The sequence below is a fragment of the Phoca vitulina genome, unplaced genomic scaffold (genome assembly GCF_004348235.1).
Source record: "Phoca vitulina isolate PV1807 unplaced genomic scaffold, GSC_HSeal_1.0 scaffold68, whole genome shotgun sequence".
Lineage (NCBI taxonomy): Eukaryota > Metazoa > Chordata > Mammalia > Carnivora > Phocidae > Phoca > Phoca vitulina.
Genome location: NW_022589771.1, coordinates 4,835,115 through 4,852,416, shown reverse-complemented (window position 1 = coordinate 4,852,416; position 17,302 = coordinate 4,835,115). Strand labels below are relative to the sequence as shown.

Genomic DNA, 17,302 nt, shown 5'->3' with positions numbered 1-17,302 from the left:
CAGAGCCCTGGGGGCGGGGGTGGGGAAACCACCAGATCTTAGCTCAGGAACTGTCTCCTAAGACTCCACAGCTGATAACCACAGGGAAAAACAAGATGCCAAGAAGTGCTTGACTGTGGCCTAAATCTTTTATCCCTTGCGTGACATTCACTAGTATGAAAATGTCATTATACTTGTTTCTAATGTTTTCTCTCCCCACATAAAACCCCTTCCTAATACACACCGGCTTAGATACACCACAAAATGTAACTAATAACCATAAATGGGTCACCGTGTAAATCCCACACACGTGTAAAACGGATTTCCGGTTTTGCCAGTTTGCCTTACACTCCCCAGAACGCCTCCATCTGACTCCACCACGTCAGATGGAGGCCACAGAGACCACCACGCTCTCCCAATGCCCCTCACACCTCCCGACGTCCACTCTCCCAACTCAGCCCTGAGCCCGCTGCTCTCTGGGGCACCGCTCCCTCCTCACCCCGGAACCGAGGTTTTACCTGGCGTCCGATGTCAGCTGGCTGATTGCCCACGGCCACCCTGGTGATGCCAGGGAGGTCTATCAGGGTCAGATCCGGGACATGAGGGGAGCTGACCTCCAGGCTGATTAGCTCATGACTGATCCCCTGTCCTTCCCCAGCAATGACATTCTGGGCTAGGGAGGGGGGAAACGAGAAAAACTCAGTAGAGCTTAGAGTGGAAGCATCTCCCTAACAGCAAATCCTCCCTGCGTAAGTCACAGATAAGGCGTATCTGGAGCAGATTCCCTTTTTCTGGAGCTAAAAGGAACTTCAAAGGATGACTCAGTATTTTCCTTGCCAGTGGCCAGAACTGTCTCCAGAGAAGAAACATCTAGTGAAAACATCTCTCAAGATCACGCCCACCTGTACCAGCCCAGAGCTGGGCAGACCTGAGTTCTTCCCGCGGTCACACCTAAATCTTCCCATTGATGCCATTAGGAAATTAACAACAAAGTAAAATGAAAGCAAATAAAAACACATGGGAACTCTTGAAACATGATCTGGGAACTTATGGAGGGCAATTTTTCTTGTGGAAAAATTGATGAGCATTGGTATTCCAATACGGAATTTCATTTTGCTCCTTTCTCCTTAATAATGAAAATTTCAAGATATAAATGTATTTCGGGGGCACCTGGGTGGCTCAGTGAGTCAAGCGTCTGCCTTCGGCTCAGGTCATGATCCCGGATTCTCGGGATCTCTCAGTGGAGAGTCTGCTTCTCCCTCTGCCCCTCCCCCTGCTCATGCTCGCTCGCTCTCTCTCTCAGAAAAATACATAAAATCTTTTTTAAAAAAGATGTAAATGCATTTCATCAAATTGTTAGCTAATATCAGTGGACTCCTTTCTACAAATCCAGAATGGCTTCTTTTATAGCAGCCAGGAACTCGGGACGGGAGTGACAACAATGGCTTGTGTGTCATCATCTGCTACCTGTGCCCCCAATATCCATTTACTGGACACATGGTTGTGAGATTAAGTCTGGTCCATGGGGTAAGTGTGACAAAGGCACAGGAAACCTCCAGAAACTCTGCTGGAAAGGGAGGAGAAGCCCTGTGCTGGTGTCCCTCCAGCTGGAATAGGGGCTTTCTGACTAGATCAGGTGGCCTTGGGAGTGACTGCCACACACAACGGAGAAACAACGTGGGAGTCTGGTTCTGGATGCTGGAACCTCCAAACCAGCTCTGGGCTGCCTGCCTCCAGATGTCTACGTGAGAGACAAATAAAATGGGCAGATTGTTTAAACCACCGTGTTAGCGGCCCGCTTCCCCAAATGGCCTCCAGAGTCCCTTCCATCACTGTACTCACGCTCCTCTACAGGGTGACCTTCTCCCATCCAGAGAGTCCATCCCTCAACATCGGGCTCACCCTGTGTCTCCCTATGGCTGACAGGACACCACAGAATGGATCCCAGTAGAGACTAAGAACTCATGCATGGGGGCCCCTCCTCCTTTGCTGCCAAGAACCGCCCCCCCCAATCTAAAGAGCCCAGCCTGGCATCCCGGAGGAGGACGGCCACCACATGGTCATTCCAGCCCTGGGCTTGGGTAGGTGACCCAGGCCATCCTAGACTGACGGCCCCAGCCAAGCCAGCTGGCGGGAAGAACTGCCCAGCTGATCCACGGAATCACGAGAAACGAACAGTTCCAAGGCATTAGGTTTTGAGATCAGTCCGTTATGCAGAAAGGGCCAACTGGTACACACGATGGTTTTGAGTTTTCTGCCCCAGGAGCCAACCTGACCCCAGCAATCACACAATAACATTCTGACTATCCAACATCCTTCAACTTTGGTAAAACAGTCTATAAGTGCGACTTAGGGCCTCCACCTTCATAAAAGCCAAACTCATTTTTTTTTCTGCTGCTGAATATGAGGTTATGCTACTTTTGTACCCTCCTCAAATGATTGAACCTTCACTGTGACAAACTAGGAAGAAAGTCAAGTCAACATGGAGAAGCTTATTTATTCACCTCACTCATTCTTAGCAGCAGCCAACAGGGTCACTATGGGTCCTGACCGACTTCAAGTGTTACTTCTCCTTGCAGATGCTTCAAGTCGGCAGAGTGATCTGTGTGGTTTGCATTCACTGAGACCTACCACCCATCAGCCTAAGCTAGGATTATGCACACATGTACATTTCACTCTTGGAGGAAAAGACCCAGGAAAAGTTTGTAAAGAGGGTTCAAGGATGGTCCAGAATGCCTTTTTACCAGGTGAACGGGAAAAGGGGTTCCCCGGCCCCACACCCCGATCCTTCCTCTGTCAGATCTGTGGAGTGGGAAAGCCCTTGAGCAAGGGACAGATAGTCCTTGTTTAAAGTTTTTCACATTACTCTCAGACACTTACTTACAAACTCAGCAATAAATGGCTGATGTCAGATTCTTGTCCAAAGCGCTGGTCTTCACAGGGGTCAAAGAAGAGAAGCTACAAGGGCGCTGGGGCCTGATGCAGAGGGGGGGTTCCCAGGGGAGCAGGAAGGGCCCAGACAGGGAAGGGTAGGAAAGTGAGAGATGGATGCCCTCCCACTTCACACAGGTGACCAGATGTCCAAAGAGGTGATGATGAGTGAACGTGAGGCCCTCACCTTTACTGATTTCCACTTCCACCTCCGAAGGGTCTGAAATCTCCATCTCGAAGTCCTGGTAACTGACTTTGCCCCTCCACTCATCCTCATTCAGGAGCTTCTTCAGCTTCAGTACCAGAGGACATCTTGTAACAATCCCTGGAGACCATGTCCACATCAGTCCCACATTCTGCTCTTAGGGGTCCTAGAGGGTGGCCTTCGACTTTTCCATAATCATCTGGGCAGACCACTAAAACTTTCTGGTCTTGTTCTCTGATACTTGGATGTGTTATGTCCAGGGTGGCCTTAGAAATATGCATCTTGAGCAGGCAACCCAGGTAATTTTTTGCTCACTAATGCTTGAAAGCCACCACTCTAGGCTTCTTGCTTCATCTCAGGGTTTTGCCATCCGCTCCGGTGGCATGCTACAGTGGGAAACCGCCAAACTCAGGGAAATGTGCTCCATTATTCCCCAGGATACATCATTCACTACCAACAGGAATGCGTACTGCTCTCACGAGGCCCCTCACCACAATCCCCCTGCTGTAAACTTCCAGATCCCACCCTCCTCTACATCTCACTTATATGTCAAGGCCCATCTCAGGTCTGCCCCCCCCCTTGAACCCTCATTGATCCCTCAGCCTTGGTGCTCAAACAGCACCACCAACCAGAGCACCAATCTTTACCTCCCATTCAGAAGGTCACTTCTTGAGAAGGGGCTCAGGAGAGACACCCACATGCACATGGTTCTGGGGGCCCAAATACATTTATTTAGACCTGCCACAAAGTGCAGGTTACATACAATACACATAAAAATGTGCAACATCAGCTATGGACTGAATTGTGTCCCCCTGCATTCATATGTTGAAACCCTAACCCCAATATGACTGTATTTGGAGATGGGGCCTTTCTTTAAAAGGGTAATTAAGGTTAAATGAGGTCATAAGAGGTGGAACCCTAACCAATATGACTGGCATCCATACAAAAAAGGGAAGAGACCCCAGACGTGTGCGCACAGAGTAAAGGTCGTAGGAGGACACAATGAGAAGATGATCACCTGCACGAGGAGAAAGGCCTGGGGAGAAACCAACCCTGCCAACACCTAGGTGTTGGACTTCCAGCCTCCAGAACTGTGAGAAATAAATTTCTGTTGTTTTAGCCTCCCAGTCTGTGGCATTTTGTTATGGTTGCCTGAGCGGACTCATACAGAGGACAAGTTTTTACCGCTGCCTCTGGGGAGGGCGACCCCCGATAGAGCCTCCAGCACGGAGCTCTTGCCCGAGCTCTGGTCCCCAATGACGGCGATGGCGGGCAGGGCCAGGTCCTGCTCCACACCCAGCGCCCGCAAGGAGTCGATGAGGTCGATGCAGGGGCGCACCTTCTCCTCGTACTGGCTACACAGGCTGTTCTCGGGCTCCTAAAGGAAGCGGAATCAAAGAATTCTGTTATGGCCTGCAGGTCATGTTCCATCAAAGTTGGACAACTTCAATCAGCCTAATACCATAGGTTCATGGAGCTCACAAAAGAGAATGGGAAAGGAACAGAAAGAAATATTTAAAGAAATAATAGATAAAAAATTTCCCAAACTTGAACAATTAACCCAAAGATGAAGAAGCTCAATGAACCCCAAACATAAGAAACATAAACTACATCAAGGCCCATTTTAATCAAATTGCTCAAAACCAGTGATGGAGAGAAAGTGTTTCAAGCAGTCAGAGAACATGTTTATGCATTGAAGAGCGAAGATAAAATTTACAGCAGATTTCTCATCAGAAACAATACAAAGAAGAAGATAGTGGAATAACCTTTTTTAAATACTGGGGGAATAATCCATCAACCTAGAATTCCATACCTAGCTAAAATATCTCTTTAACAAATGAAGACAAATGAAGACTTTTTCAGACATAAAAAAGTGAATGAATTCATCACCAGCAGATCAGCACCACAGGGAATATTAGAGTCCTTCTGCCAGAAGGAAAATGATACTGAATGAAAATCTGAATCTACACAAAGAAATCTATGACAGAAATGGTTACTATACTTTTTTAGAATAACTTACATATCTTTAAAACACATATGACCAAACAGAAATAATAGTAACGATATGTTTGTAAGTCAAATTAAAATTCATGACAAAAATAGCATGAAGGCAGGCACCTGGGTGGCTCAGTCAGTTGAGCATCTGCCTTCGGCTCACGTCATGATCCCAGGGTCCCAGGAGTGAGCCCCACCTCAGGCTCCCTGCTCAGTGGGGAGTCTGCTTCTCCCTCTCCCTCTGCCCTTCCCCCCACCACTCGTGTGTTCTCTGTGTCTCTCAAATAAATAAATAAAATCTTCTAAAAAAGAAAAATAGCATGAAGGCTGGGAGGGGAGAAATGGAAGGATACGTTTTGGAAGCATACGGTTGTAAGGTTCTTATTTAAACATGAAGTCACATACTACCACTTCAAGGTAGACTTGATTAGTTAAAGATGTATAATATAAACCCTAAAGTAGGCATACTTAATAAACCAACGAAGGAGATAAAAGAATCATAAAAAATAATTTGATTACTTCAAAAGAAGGTAGGAACAGAGAAAAGGGGAAATAAAGGACAGATAAGTCAAACAGAAAACTAATAGCAAAATGGTCTTCTCAAACTTAGTTATATTAACAACCACAATAAATATAAATGATCTGAATATGCCTAGAATAGTCAAAGTGATTTTGAAAAAGAAGAAAAAAGTTGGAAGGCTAACATTACCTGATTTCAATATTTATTTAAAAAGCTTCAGTAACCAAAACAATGCGATACTAGTGTAAAAATGGAGAAAGAGATCAATAGAACAGAATATGTATTTCAGAAATAAACCGACATTATGTATGGCCAACTGATTTTTGACAAAAGTGCAAGGGCAATGCAGTGGAGAGATAAGCTTTTAAACAAATGGTGCTGGGACAACTGGACATATATATATACACACAAAAAACAACTTTCTATCAGGGCGCCTGGGTGGCTCAGTCATTAAGCGTCTGCCTTCGGCTCAGGTCATGATCCCAGGGTCCTGGGATCGAGCCCCGCATTAGGCTCCCTGCTCGGCGGGAAGCCTGCTTCTCCCTCTCCCACTCCCCCTGCTTGTGTTCCCTCTCTCGCTGTGTCTCTCTCTGTCAAATAAATAAATAAAATCTTTAAAAGAAATAACTCTGTATCTATATTCCACACCATATAAAAAATCTTTCAAAAAGACTGTTAAGAGAATAAAAACAAGCCATAATCTGGGAGAAAATGTTTGCAAAACATGTATTTGGCAAAGGATTTATGCCCAGAATATATAAAGAACTCTCAAAACTTGACAAGAAAACAGACACCTGATTAAGAAGAAAATATGAGAATGGGCTTTATAATATACCTAATTTTTTATAGCTCCTTTATATCATGGTGAGAAGTTATTTATATTTTGTTCATCCAGAATCCCCTCACTGTTGAGAGCTAATCAATTTCCTACCCTCGGCCCCCTTGATGCTAACTTGCTCTTCGTAATTCTCCCTCCTCTCCCTCACCCTTCTGGCTATCTATATATCCCCACCTCGTCCTCCTCATATACTACCCTGACCTCAATCTCTCTCCCTTATAGTGATAGTCTTGAATAAAATCCTTCTGGCCATGGGGTGTCTGGGTGGCTCAGCTGGTTAAGTGTCTGCCTTCGGCTCAGGTCATGATTTCAGGGTCCTGGGATCGAGCCCCATGTTGGACTCCCTGCTCAGCAGGGAACCTGCTTCTCCCTCTCCTCCCTGCTCGTGCTCTCTCTCTCTCTAATAAAAAAAAAATCCTCCTGGCCATGTTTTCAACAAGCACCTGCTGCAATTTTTCTCTATGACAAACTTCAGAAAGGTCTAGAGCACACCTCCCCAGGGAAAGCCCTGGGTGGTCATGCCAGGATCCTGGCTACACCTTTGTACCGACCAGCCTCCATCTTAGCCTTCCTCATGGGTTCTTTTTTGTTTTCATTTCTTTATATCACCCATTCACAAGAGTTTATACAACATGAATAACAGTGATAGTGCATGAACCAACTACCTGAATTAAGAAAACACATCATCCAAAAAAAAAGAAAAAAAGAAAAGAAAACACATAATCCCAGTATGTAAGACACTCCATGTACGCTCCCTCATCACCTTCCTGCTGTTACCCCCACCAAGGGTCCCTCCATCTTGAGGCTCAGGAGAACCATGTTCTTGTTCTTCTTGATGGTTTTACCACCTACCCATCTTTGAGCAACACATTGCTTCCTGCTGCCTGATTTGGAAGTTTATATAAATGGCACCCCACCATACATTTCTTCTATGACTTGACTCTGTTTCACCACTGTTTTTTAGATCTCAGTGCCTTGATTCCCACTCCTATACAGAATTCTGCCACATGAGCATTCCGCTGTCTACATGTGTGCCCACCATTCCCGGGCACTTGTGTTGATTCTGGGTTTTGCTATCATAAACACCATTATGAACATGGTTCTCAGCAGGTCCCCGCAGGAGTTTGTATAGTGGTTCTCAGATTTGAGCACAAACAGTATCACCTAGAGGGCCTGTTAAAACGCAGATGGCAGACCCACCCCCGGAGTTCCTAGTTCTTTAGGTCTGCCGGAGGTGGATGCGTGGGGAGAGTATTTGTATTTCAAACTTTTCAGGCCTTGCTGAGGATGCTGGTCTGGGGACCACACTTTGAGAACCAAGGTTTACCCTTAGAAAGGGAATTGCTGCATTATAAGACACACCCATTCAGTCACACACGTGACTGAAAAAGGCCAAGCTACAGCCAAGCACGTGGGTGTGGGTGGGGTGAGTTCTTACTGCCCCATAAGTTGCTGGTTACAGTTGGGCAAGAGACACAGTTATATTAGGGACAGTCTTATCTTTCCATGTCCTTCAATGTGGCTTTTAATATTGTTCCAAATATTGTTTAGCATTGATTATGAAAATGGGGTCAACTTGAAAGAGGCGGATGATCCATGACCTTAAGACACGTGACAGCAGTCAAGGGGGCTGTCTCTCACAGTCACACGAAGTAAATACTATTATCATTCCCACCTGGGAGATGGGAAGCCAGGCTTAGAAACCAGGGAGGAATAGCTGTCTCATAAATGACATCATACAGCTTCAATTGTCTGCATTGGGATAAAATTCAGATCAGACTGATTTCGGAGGCCAAGTTTGGTTCCCGCCAAAAATAAGTCTTGATTCTGGGGAAGAAAGGCACCCCATGTGAGGGTCTTACAGTGACACCTCGGGGTTGCAGCTGGAGATGGAACCAGGCCGTGGGCGTGGGACAGCACAGTGGTCCTTGCGCCCAGAGCCCAAGCCAGTTCCTAAGGGAGCCCGTCAGCGTTCAGCGTCTCGCCTGGCTTCCCAGGCTGAAACTGCGCCCCATCCACCAGTGTCGGCCAAGGCAAAGCGTGGACACCACCCTGGGCGGCCAGATGGGCTCCAGCTGAGCAAGTGAGGGATCACATCGGCAAGCATGGTGGGAGAGATAAGTAAGCAGCATCTTGGGGGGCGGGGGGGAGGGTGGGCAGCAGCATCACGGTCTACAAGGGCAGCCCTCAGATACAGCTCCTGCCCACACAGATAGAGGTTTTCAGGCAGCAACTTACAGTGTCCTGATTTTTCCCTGCCTTATCAGGAAGTCCATTTAGTAACAGATGATTGGATCCAGGATCCGAGTCAGTGATTTCTCCTTTAGAATTAACCATCTTCTTCCTTTATGAGTGCGGCCTAAAATCAAGCACATCAGGATTCACACAATTCAGAAGCCAGGCACCTTCAGCCCCAGAGCCACACCCACTACGAGACCAAGTGGGACAGGCTGTGGGCTCCTTAACTCTTTAGGGACTGGGAAAAAAATTGACCAAGAGCCAAATGATGGATGGAGACAGACCTGCCTCCCAGCTCAGCTGTCTTCAGGAATGTGCTCCCAGACCCCAAAACAGTCTTTCCAACTAGGTATTTCCTGTTACAATTTTAGGTTGAACATCAAAAATTTCTTCGCCGTAAATTTAGTGGCAAAGAATGAAACGACAGATGCGTTTTTAAGATTCACATGTAGGGGCGCCTGGGTGGCTCAGTCGGCTAAGCATCTGCCTTCACCTTGGGTCATGATTCTGGGGTCCCAGGATAGCGTCGGGCTCCCCACTCAGCAGGGAGCCTGCTTCTCCCTCCCTCTGTACCTCCATGCCCACCCCCACCCCGCAATGCGGGCTTGTGCACGTGCGTGCTCTCTCTTGCTCTCTCTCTCTCTCTCAAATAAATAAAATCTTTAAAAAAAAATAAAATGAAATAAAATTCACATGCAAAAGTAAAATTACTATAGAACCACTTCCAATGTAGCTGCAAGATTCTGAATATTGTGGAGATTTGATACCCAAACATAGTTGAAAAAAAATACCTGAACTTTAAGTTCTTTTACTCTGTTCCCTTTGCTACTGACTTCATATTTTTATTCCATTTCCCCCGTGTAAGTGTATCTTAATGTCCTTTACTTTATTCTATTTTTTCCAGTTTTATTGAGAAATAATTGACATCCTTCACTGCATAAGTTTGAGGCATACAGCATGATGGTTTGATTTACATATTTTGTGTATTTTGAACCTATTCTGATGACCACAATAGGTTTGACTAACATCCACCGTCACATACGGATACAATATAGATACAATATCATTTTGTTTTGAAAGAAGTTAATCAACAACCTTAGCATACTCCTCTGTATCCAAAAAATACAAACAGATATTTGAAATTCACTTTTAAAAATGTGTGGAACCACAAGTCTCTAAATATTAAATTTTACACATCTAATAATCTCAGGTAAAAGTAAGTGAAAATTTTTCTGTAACTTGAAATAAATGTTATGAAAAATATAAAGCACCTACTTACCTCCAATACACCTTCCTTTTAACTTGACGACGTAACGCTGACTAGTTGGACAGAAATGCAGAGCTGTTCTCCTACACCTCCCTGAAATCACGCAAAATTTACAAATTAGACCACAAACGGGTGAATAAATGTGAGCGCTCATCAAGGTCCCATTGCTGAGAACGGTGGGCAGGGGACGCGCATTGAAGCAAGGTCATAGTTCTCCGAATCCTTTTGGTAAATCTTAAATATTTCAGTTCTAAGATAGATGGATAAGGCAGAGAGCCTTACTGTAAATTTACTGCCTGAATCAATGATTTTTTTCTTATGCTCTCTGTGCTTCTTTTCATAAGACCCTCCCCCAAGAGCTATGCAGTCTTCCTTTAACATTGGGACAGCTGAGGGGTGCCTGGATAGCACCTGCTTGGGTCATGATCTCAGGGTAGTAGGATCGAGCCCCGCATTGGGATCCGCGCTCAGTGAGCGGGGTCTGCTTGAGAGTCTCTCTCCCTCTGCCCCTCCTGCTCATGCTCGCTCTCTCAAATAAACAAATAAATCTTAATAACTAAATAAATATTGGGGCAGTTGAAAGAGCCAGGTTAAAAAAACAAAAGGGAGAGAGGGATGTATTCCTGTTATCGCAAGTGGGAGAAAGGTTTTTTGAAAGGCAATCAATTGTAAAGAGTACTTATGGAATATGGCAATCTGGAAATTTATTTTCTTACCTCCCCTCCTCCCCCACCATGTCTTTGGAAATGCTTTGTGTGCTCAGGGAGTCCCCGACTGGGGCCCCAAGTTGAAGACCACAGCTGCCTCAGTTGGCCCTAATGCACCCAGACAGGTGGCATCGGTGGTCCCTAGGGCTTGCACCCCCGTGACCCCGGGTTATTTTCGGTCAACAGAGGATTTTGTGAATATACTCCCCTCCTCTGTTTCATATAATGACATTCCTTTAACACAAAGTCTTACCCATGCATCTTAAATGTTTGCACCTTTCACAGATCATCTTTGAAGATCACTTTGGATGTCAGGAGCAGGGCAATCTCAGTAATTAAAGCCCGTTTCTTACTTATCCATTACACTCCACATCCTGCTGCACCTGTCAAACCGAACTGAATGCATTCACCCATTTTGGCCTTGATGGAGTCAAGTTCTCAGGCTCAAACTGCTCGTAAAATGTCTAACCCATACCGAGTGTTTACAGACAAGACTGTGGGGAGTTCTGACGTAGGCACCCCACACCTCTGTCCACGCTCATCTTCCTCACCCCCCAGCAGCCGGGGAGGCCTCTTCGCTCACTGCCAAGGTTTGGGGCAGGGGGTGGAGATACTAGCTAAGGCGGGTCTGTGAACTCTCCGGTGTCCGCTGTCCATTGGAGGTGGCTGTCCAGCTGCCCCTTGCACTTTGGATTTCAGAGGGGGCAAGTCTACCAGCGGCTTCCAGACCCAGACACCATCCACCAGCAGCGTCACTGGAGAATCTCTGCGGCGGGGGGCGAGGGTGGCATCCAGGGTGCCCAATGGGCTGCTCCCGGTGTGGGAAAGCCTTCTCAGCCCAGACCTCACAGAGGTCTCCCAACCCCTGATAAGAACCACCTACCAGTGCATCCTGCTGAATGCCTGATTCAAAGTCCAAAACTTGTCCAATAAAATTAAGTCCAGTTTATTTTTTTATTTTTTTAAATTTTTTTTTTTAATTTTTTTTTTTTAGATTTTATTTATTTATTTGAGAGAGAGAGAATGAGAGAGAGCACATGAGAGGGGGGAGGGTCAGAGGGAGAAGCAGACTCCCTGCCGAGCAGGGAGCCCGATGCGGGACTCAATCCTGGGACTCCAGGATCATGACCTGAGCCGAAGGCAGTCGCTTAACCAACTGAGCCACCCAGGCGCCCTAAGTCCAGTTTTAAACATAATCCTGGCAGAACTTACATTTACTTTTTCTCTAGAGAATGTTTTGCCTTCCAAAAACCCACTGACATTTAAATTTTTCATGAGGGAAGGGGAGAACATCTTGTGCATTAGACCTGATGTACTCTACCTAGCCATGCTGAGCTCAGTGCAGGGAGGTGGGGGGAGGGAAGCCAGGGAGGAAATGGGGGGGGGGGGGCTGTCCACATGACAGGGGTTCCTGGCCATCCTGGCCAGCAGCTCTGTTCCAAAGTGGAAAACTGACATAGACATTTTAGGAGCCGTTTGGGACTGACAGCTGGGGGTTAGCATCACTTGACCCTGCTTCTGACAAAAACCCGATTTAAAATTTGACCAAATAATTTCGAGAATCCTACATGCACAGCTCAGCGCTCACCCATGATGGAGAGTGCAGGTCTCAGGGCCTGGTTCCCTCTGTCAGCCCCCAAGACTGTCTTACCTTCCTCCATCCCCGAAAACTAGGATGTCCCCCGCTCAGTCCCACCCCGCTGCACACGCCACAGCGAAGGGAGACCCTGGGCAGCCCTCCATCTCCGGGGTTGGGGGTACGCTGGAAAGGGCACCTCCCCAGACGCCTTGGTCCTCCCACCTGCCGCTCCTTCCTACTGGGCTGCTCAGCCACTCAGAACGCCCTCTAGCGGGGACCCTCCACTCGAACCTCCCCGTACTCAGCAGGATAGTGCAGACCCCTCGTCTACGCACTCCCACTGTTGACTTGTCTGGTTGGCACTCCTCAGCAGTGTGAAAAGTAATAAAATTAAAACCTCACTAAGGTAGTGGGGAGGCCGGAAGGGGCCTGTGCCATTCCTCCTCAATCATACCAAGGACTGTCAATCACAGACCCCAACAGCAGAGAATCATCAATTAGGGGCCCCAACCGGGAAAGATGCACACTGCATCTCCTACAAGAGATCGGCCACTCCTGCAACTCAGCCAACAAGAAACTGCCATCTCCCCGAAACCCTTGCATTTCTCCAATGGACTTATGTTCAAACAGCCCCTCCCAACCCCCTTCCAGAAAACAACATTCCTGTCCTTTTGTTTGTTGGACTTGTCTAGGGTTTGGCCAGAGCTTGCGTGTCCCGGATTGCGGATCTCGGCTATTCCCAAATAAACCCTCTTTCGCTGGCAAAATTAACTCACTGTTTTATTTTCAGCGGTAATAGCAGGAAATATAAAAGGAACCAAGCGATGGGCCACCTTTAAGGTGGGCTTGGAGGCCCCGCACGGGTGGAGATGAAACTTTCTTAGTGCGCACCCCTTGACTAGCTCCCTGGGAGACCCCCTTGGCCGCCATCCCCTCCGCTTGCGCACCTCCCCCAGCAGAAAAGCCCGCAGGGCTGGGTAGGGGGGTTGTTTCTGATGAGTCATCAGCAGCATTAGCAGCCTGTTGGCCAGGAGCAGAATCCGGGGTGCTTGAGTCCAGCCAACATCTCCATCACTATTATCATCACCATCATTACCGTGACTAGCTTCTGCAATCCCCCGAGCTCCCCTGGGGAGCTGGTCTCCGCAGCCACCAACCCGCCCCCCCGCAGCTCGCTGGAAGGTGCCGGGACCCAGAAGGTGCCGGATCCAGGAGCGCGACACTCACCTGTCCCCGAGCGGCCGCGAGCGTCACCGGCAGCCCCTCGGCTTTTATGCAGCGCCAGGCGCCGCCCCTCACTGCCCGCCCGCCCCCGCCGCCGCCGCCGGGGAGAAACGAAAGTCCCTGGAAGCGAGGGAGGGGGGCCGGCGCGGCGCAGAAGCGAAGCGAACACCCCACCCCCACTGCCTCCCCTCGACCGCTGGGAGCCCGCCGGCCGCTGCGCCCCCGGGTGGGCCCATCTGCAGCCTCTGCCGGGCGCTCGGGGTGTGCTCGTGCCCATGCCGGGCGCGCGCACTCGGATCTCCGGGAGCTGGAGGGAAATGCAGACCCCGGGGCCACGACCTGCTGAATCGAAACTTAGGTGCAGGGCCCAAGAAGCCAGTTTGAGAACGGCTGCTCTGCTAGCCCGGAGTCATCCAGAACTGAAGGTAGCCTTGAACCTAGGCAGACCTTAATGCCTGGTCTTCGGAACAGGTGCCCTGATAATTGGGTGTCTTAAATTCCTGCTAGTGGTTCCCCCGGATCATTCCAACCCCGGCAGGGATTCTCAAGCATTCATTCTATGTTAATGACCGGCAACCGCCCTCCCCTTCCCCTACAGTGCTCGCCCAGCCAACTTCCCCTCCCCATGCAGACAGTTGTCCTTAAAAATAAAAGCAATTATTTTACCACCAAAAGATGGGTTTATTTGGGAATAGCAGAAACATTGTAAATCGGGACAAGCAAGCTATGGCAAAACCATAGCCAAGTCCAACAAACAGAAAAGGAACAATATGTTATGGAGAAGATGCAGGAAGTCGGGAGGGGTTGTTCTGAACGAAAGTCTGTTGGAGAAAAGCAAGCGTTGGGGTGATGGCGGTTTCTGGTTGGCCGAATTGCAGGGGTGGCCGATTTCTGCTGGGAGATGCAGAGTGCACGTTTCCCTGTTGGGCCCTAACTGATGGTTCTCCCCTGTTGTGGAGTCTCCTGCTGGGTCTGTGATTGGCATGTGATTGATGATCATTCCGGTCATGACTCCCAGGGCACGGCTCCCCTACCAGCCTCCCCACCTAGCATCCAGAATCCACTTCAGTGAGCTTCTCTTTATTTTCACTAGACCCGCATCATCTTTTTCCTTGCCCACCTCAAGTCCTCTCTGGAATTGGGCTCATCTGATTTCTCCAGGATGGCGACGGGTGGAAGGCAGAGGCCGAGGGCAAGCAGGCCCAAGAGTGGCCCTCCGTGGGTGGGGAATACCATTCTTTTTGGAAGAGGCCGGCCCCTACCTCCATTCTCCTTAGCTCAGCTCGGAGTCGCAGACAACAAGCTCCCCAAAGACCGTGTTAGGAAGGGTCAACCCCCACTCCACTCGAAGGCCCAGAACCTGCCTCAGCTCCAAGCCTGGGGTCAGGGAAAGCGTAGATGGAAGGGAAGGAGGTAGATGGAAGATGCGGACGAAGTCCCCTTGCTCTGCAGGGCCTGGTGCTGGGGGCCGGGCAGGCCCGGCCAGGATGGCCTGGCGGAAGAACACAGGCTCTCCCCATAATCAGTGAGCAACTTTGGTCCAGCCACTCATCCCTCTGGGCCTCAGTTACTTCCTAGTCATGAGGAAGAGTGACACCATTTCCTGATGGGCTGTGAGCAGGCTGGAGGAAAAAGTGCACGGCTACACGGGAGAGTGTGAGCTGGCGTGCAGACAGACATCAGTCCGAGGAATGATGGGACTTTTTCAAACACAGGACGCTCTCCCCAACCACTCTTGTTGAGGAATGAAATCAGAAAGGACCATGGGCAATAGTGACAACCGGGTGGAACCAGCCACCCCCCGGGCCAGGACTAGGGGAGGTGAGTGATCTGTCTGGCGTGTGAACTGAAGGTGCCGCTCACCCGCTGGCTCTCAGCGGCGTGAGCACCTCCCTACGTTTGGCGCCCAGACACTCCACAAGCCTCCCCTCCGCAACTCCAGGGACTCCTGGTCTCAGATTTTGGTACCTCGCTGTTTCTAATGTGCTCATTATATGAAGTTCCCTGAAGAGCCCAGGGGCTTGTGAGGGGTGTAATTCAGAAATAATACGATAATGACTTCCATGTGCTGAGTAAGTACGTGCTACATGTCAGCCTATGAGACTAAGTCACCTTCACATCCATCCTATGAGAGGAGTAGGGTTATCCCTCCCTTTTTACACGTGAGGAGACGGAGACCCAGGATCAGGTCACTGCTGGCTCGCACAGCTCCGAAGTGGCCAGGAAGCAGGAGAGCTAACACTGTAACCTTGGGTTTTAGTCCTGTGCTCTGGAGCATCTTCCCTTCTGTCTTCCAGAGCTCACAGCCTTCCACCTGCATTACTGACGATTCCTTCTCCACTAAAAACGAACAACAAAAAACCCACGGATTACTCTCTATTCTACCAAGTAAGTGTCAAACTCTCAGCTTTTGAGAATTGTCTTTCAGGCTCCACACCCTATTCAGACATCCCTAAATGCAGCCCACAGTTCTGTTGCCTGTCCTTCCTTCTGGGCTCCCAGAGACATTCTCCTCCCCTGCCAAGTCCCCCCCCGCCCCCCACCCCCGGTGATATTCCCTGTCTGTGCAGCTGCCCTGGGGAGCTCCTTCCAGCCCCCCACTCAGCCCCCTATCTTAGCTCAGTCTCAGATGCTCTTGCATCTCCGATGGATGTTGTGGATAGTGGGAGGAGGTGGCTGTCACCTCGATGGGGGTGTCACGTCCACAAAGGCAAGCTTGCATCCCTCCAGTGCCTACCACCCACCGACTAGGTACTCAGTAAGCATGGGCTGAATTTAACCCGACTGAGGGGCCCAGCCCCCCCAGCCCCTGGGGCTCCCACCACGGTCAGCTGGTACTGTCCTCTTACTATTGTTTTCTGCGTCCATGGGAAGCATGGTAGCCGACAATGACAGTGACCCCACCCCCTGCTGGTAGCGCGGTCACACGTGCCCAGGGCACTCCAGGTCTCGCTGGTCCTTGTCCAGCCCTCGCTTCACCTGCCCGGCCCGGCCCTGACCCGCTGAGGACAGCTGTGCTGGGGTTCGTGGGCAGCCACGCCTGGCAAGCTCCGAGGCATCCTCCCTACCTCCAAGCCAGTGCATTTCCGCCCAGCTTAAATGCTGTAGGGTGCCCCACAGCAGGGGTGGGAGTGGGTGGGGTATTCCTAACTGCTTAGCTTGGTGTGCCAGGCCTGCCCGTGGCCAGCCTCACCTGGCTCAGCGCCGCTCCCACTGCTTCATGTAACACCTTGCCCGCTACACACAACTCCTCCCGCTCAGGGGCGCTCCTCCTTCTACCCCTGCACGCTGGGCTTCTTCCCAGCTCACAGCCTCTCGCCATCTTCCCCAGACCTGGCGGACCTGCTTCCTCAGGGCCCCAGGTTCCCTCCCATCCCCACCCCAACGCAGCCTCATCACACTGCCTTGACCTCTGTGAACGCCCGTTCTGCGGGTTGTCCACAGGGCAGCACCAGGCCCGTGGGCTCTAGCAGAGTTCGCGGCACATAGTATGTCCATAGATGTTTCTAGAATGAACCAACGAATGAATGAATGGTGGGTCTGAGGACAGGCTCTGATCCTGCAGACAGGGGCCTCAGATAGCCCCCGGGGAATTACCCTAAGCATCTCCTCCCCGATCTCGCGTTTCCCAGACAACTCGGTTTCAGTTTCAGTTTCTTTTCTTCTTCCTGGAGAGCAGAAATGAAAGTCTTGAGAGCTGGAGGAACGAGCGAGGCCGGGGGACGAGAGAAGAGCGGAACCGGAGGGGGAGGGGCGGCGCCGGTGGAGGCTCTCTGGCCGGGGTTCCTCTCGGATGGGTAGCTCGGCCTGGACGCGGTC

At 49.6% G+C, this 17,302-nt stretch overlaps 1 protein-coding gene across 2 annotated transcripts in view; it reads right to left on the bottom strand.

Annotated features, from left to right (window-relative positions):
• The window catches only part of MX1 (MX dynamin like GTPase 1), a 31,267-nt gene extending 17,682 nt beyond the window's left edge, over positions 1-13,585 (bottom strand). The window contains exons 1-6 of one of the 2 annotated variants that reach the window (XM_032392508.1): positions 13,487-13,585; positions 9,986-10,066; positions 8,707-8,827; positions 4,301-4,493; positions 3,098-3,235; positions 498-652 (exon numbers count right to left, since the gene is read on the bottom strand). In XM_032392508.1, the coding sequence (XP_032248399.1) occupies positions 498-652; positions 3,098-3,235; positions 4,301-4,493; positions 8,707-8,805 (585 nt within the window). In that variant the 5' untranslated portion in view covers positions 8,806-8,827; positions 9,986-10,066; positions 13,487-13,585. Of the gene's footprint in view, positions 1-497; positions 653-3,097; positions 3,236-4,300; positions 4,494-8,706; positions 8,828-9,985; positions 10,067-12,331; positions 12,664-13,486 lie in introns of those variants that run through there. The other variant, XM_032392509.1, reaches the window with a different exon arrangement.
• Between the last annotated feature and the right edge of the window lie 3,717 nt (positions 13,586-17,302).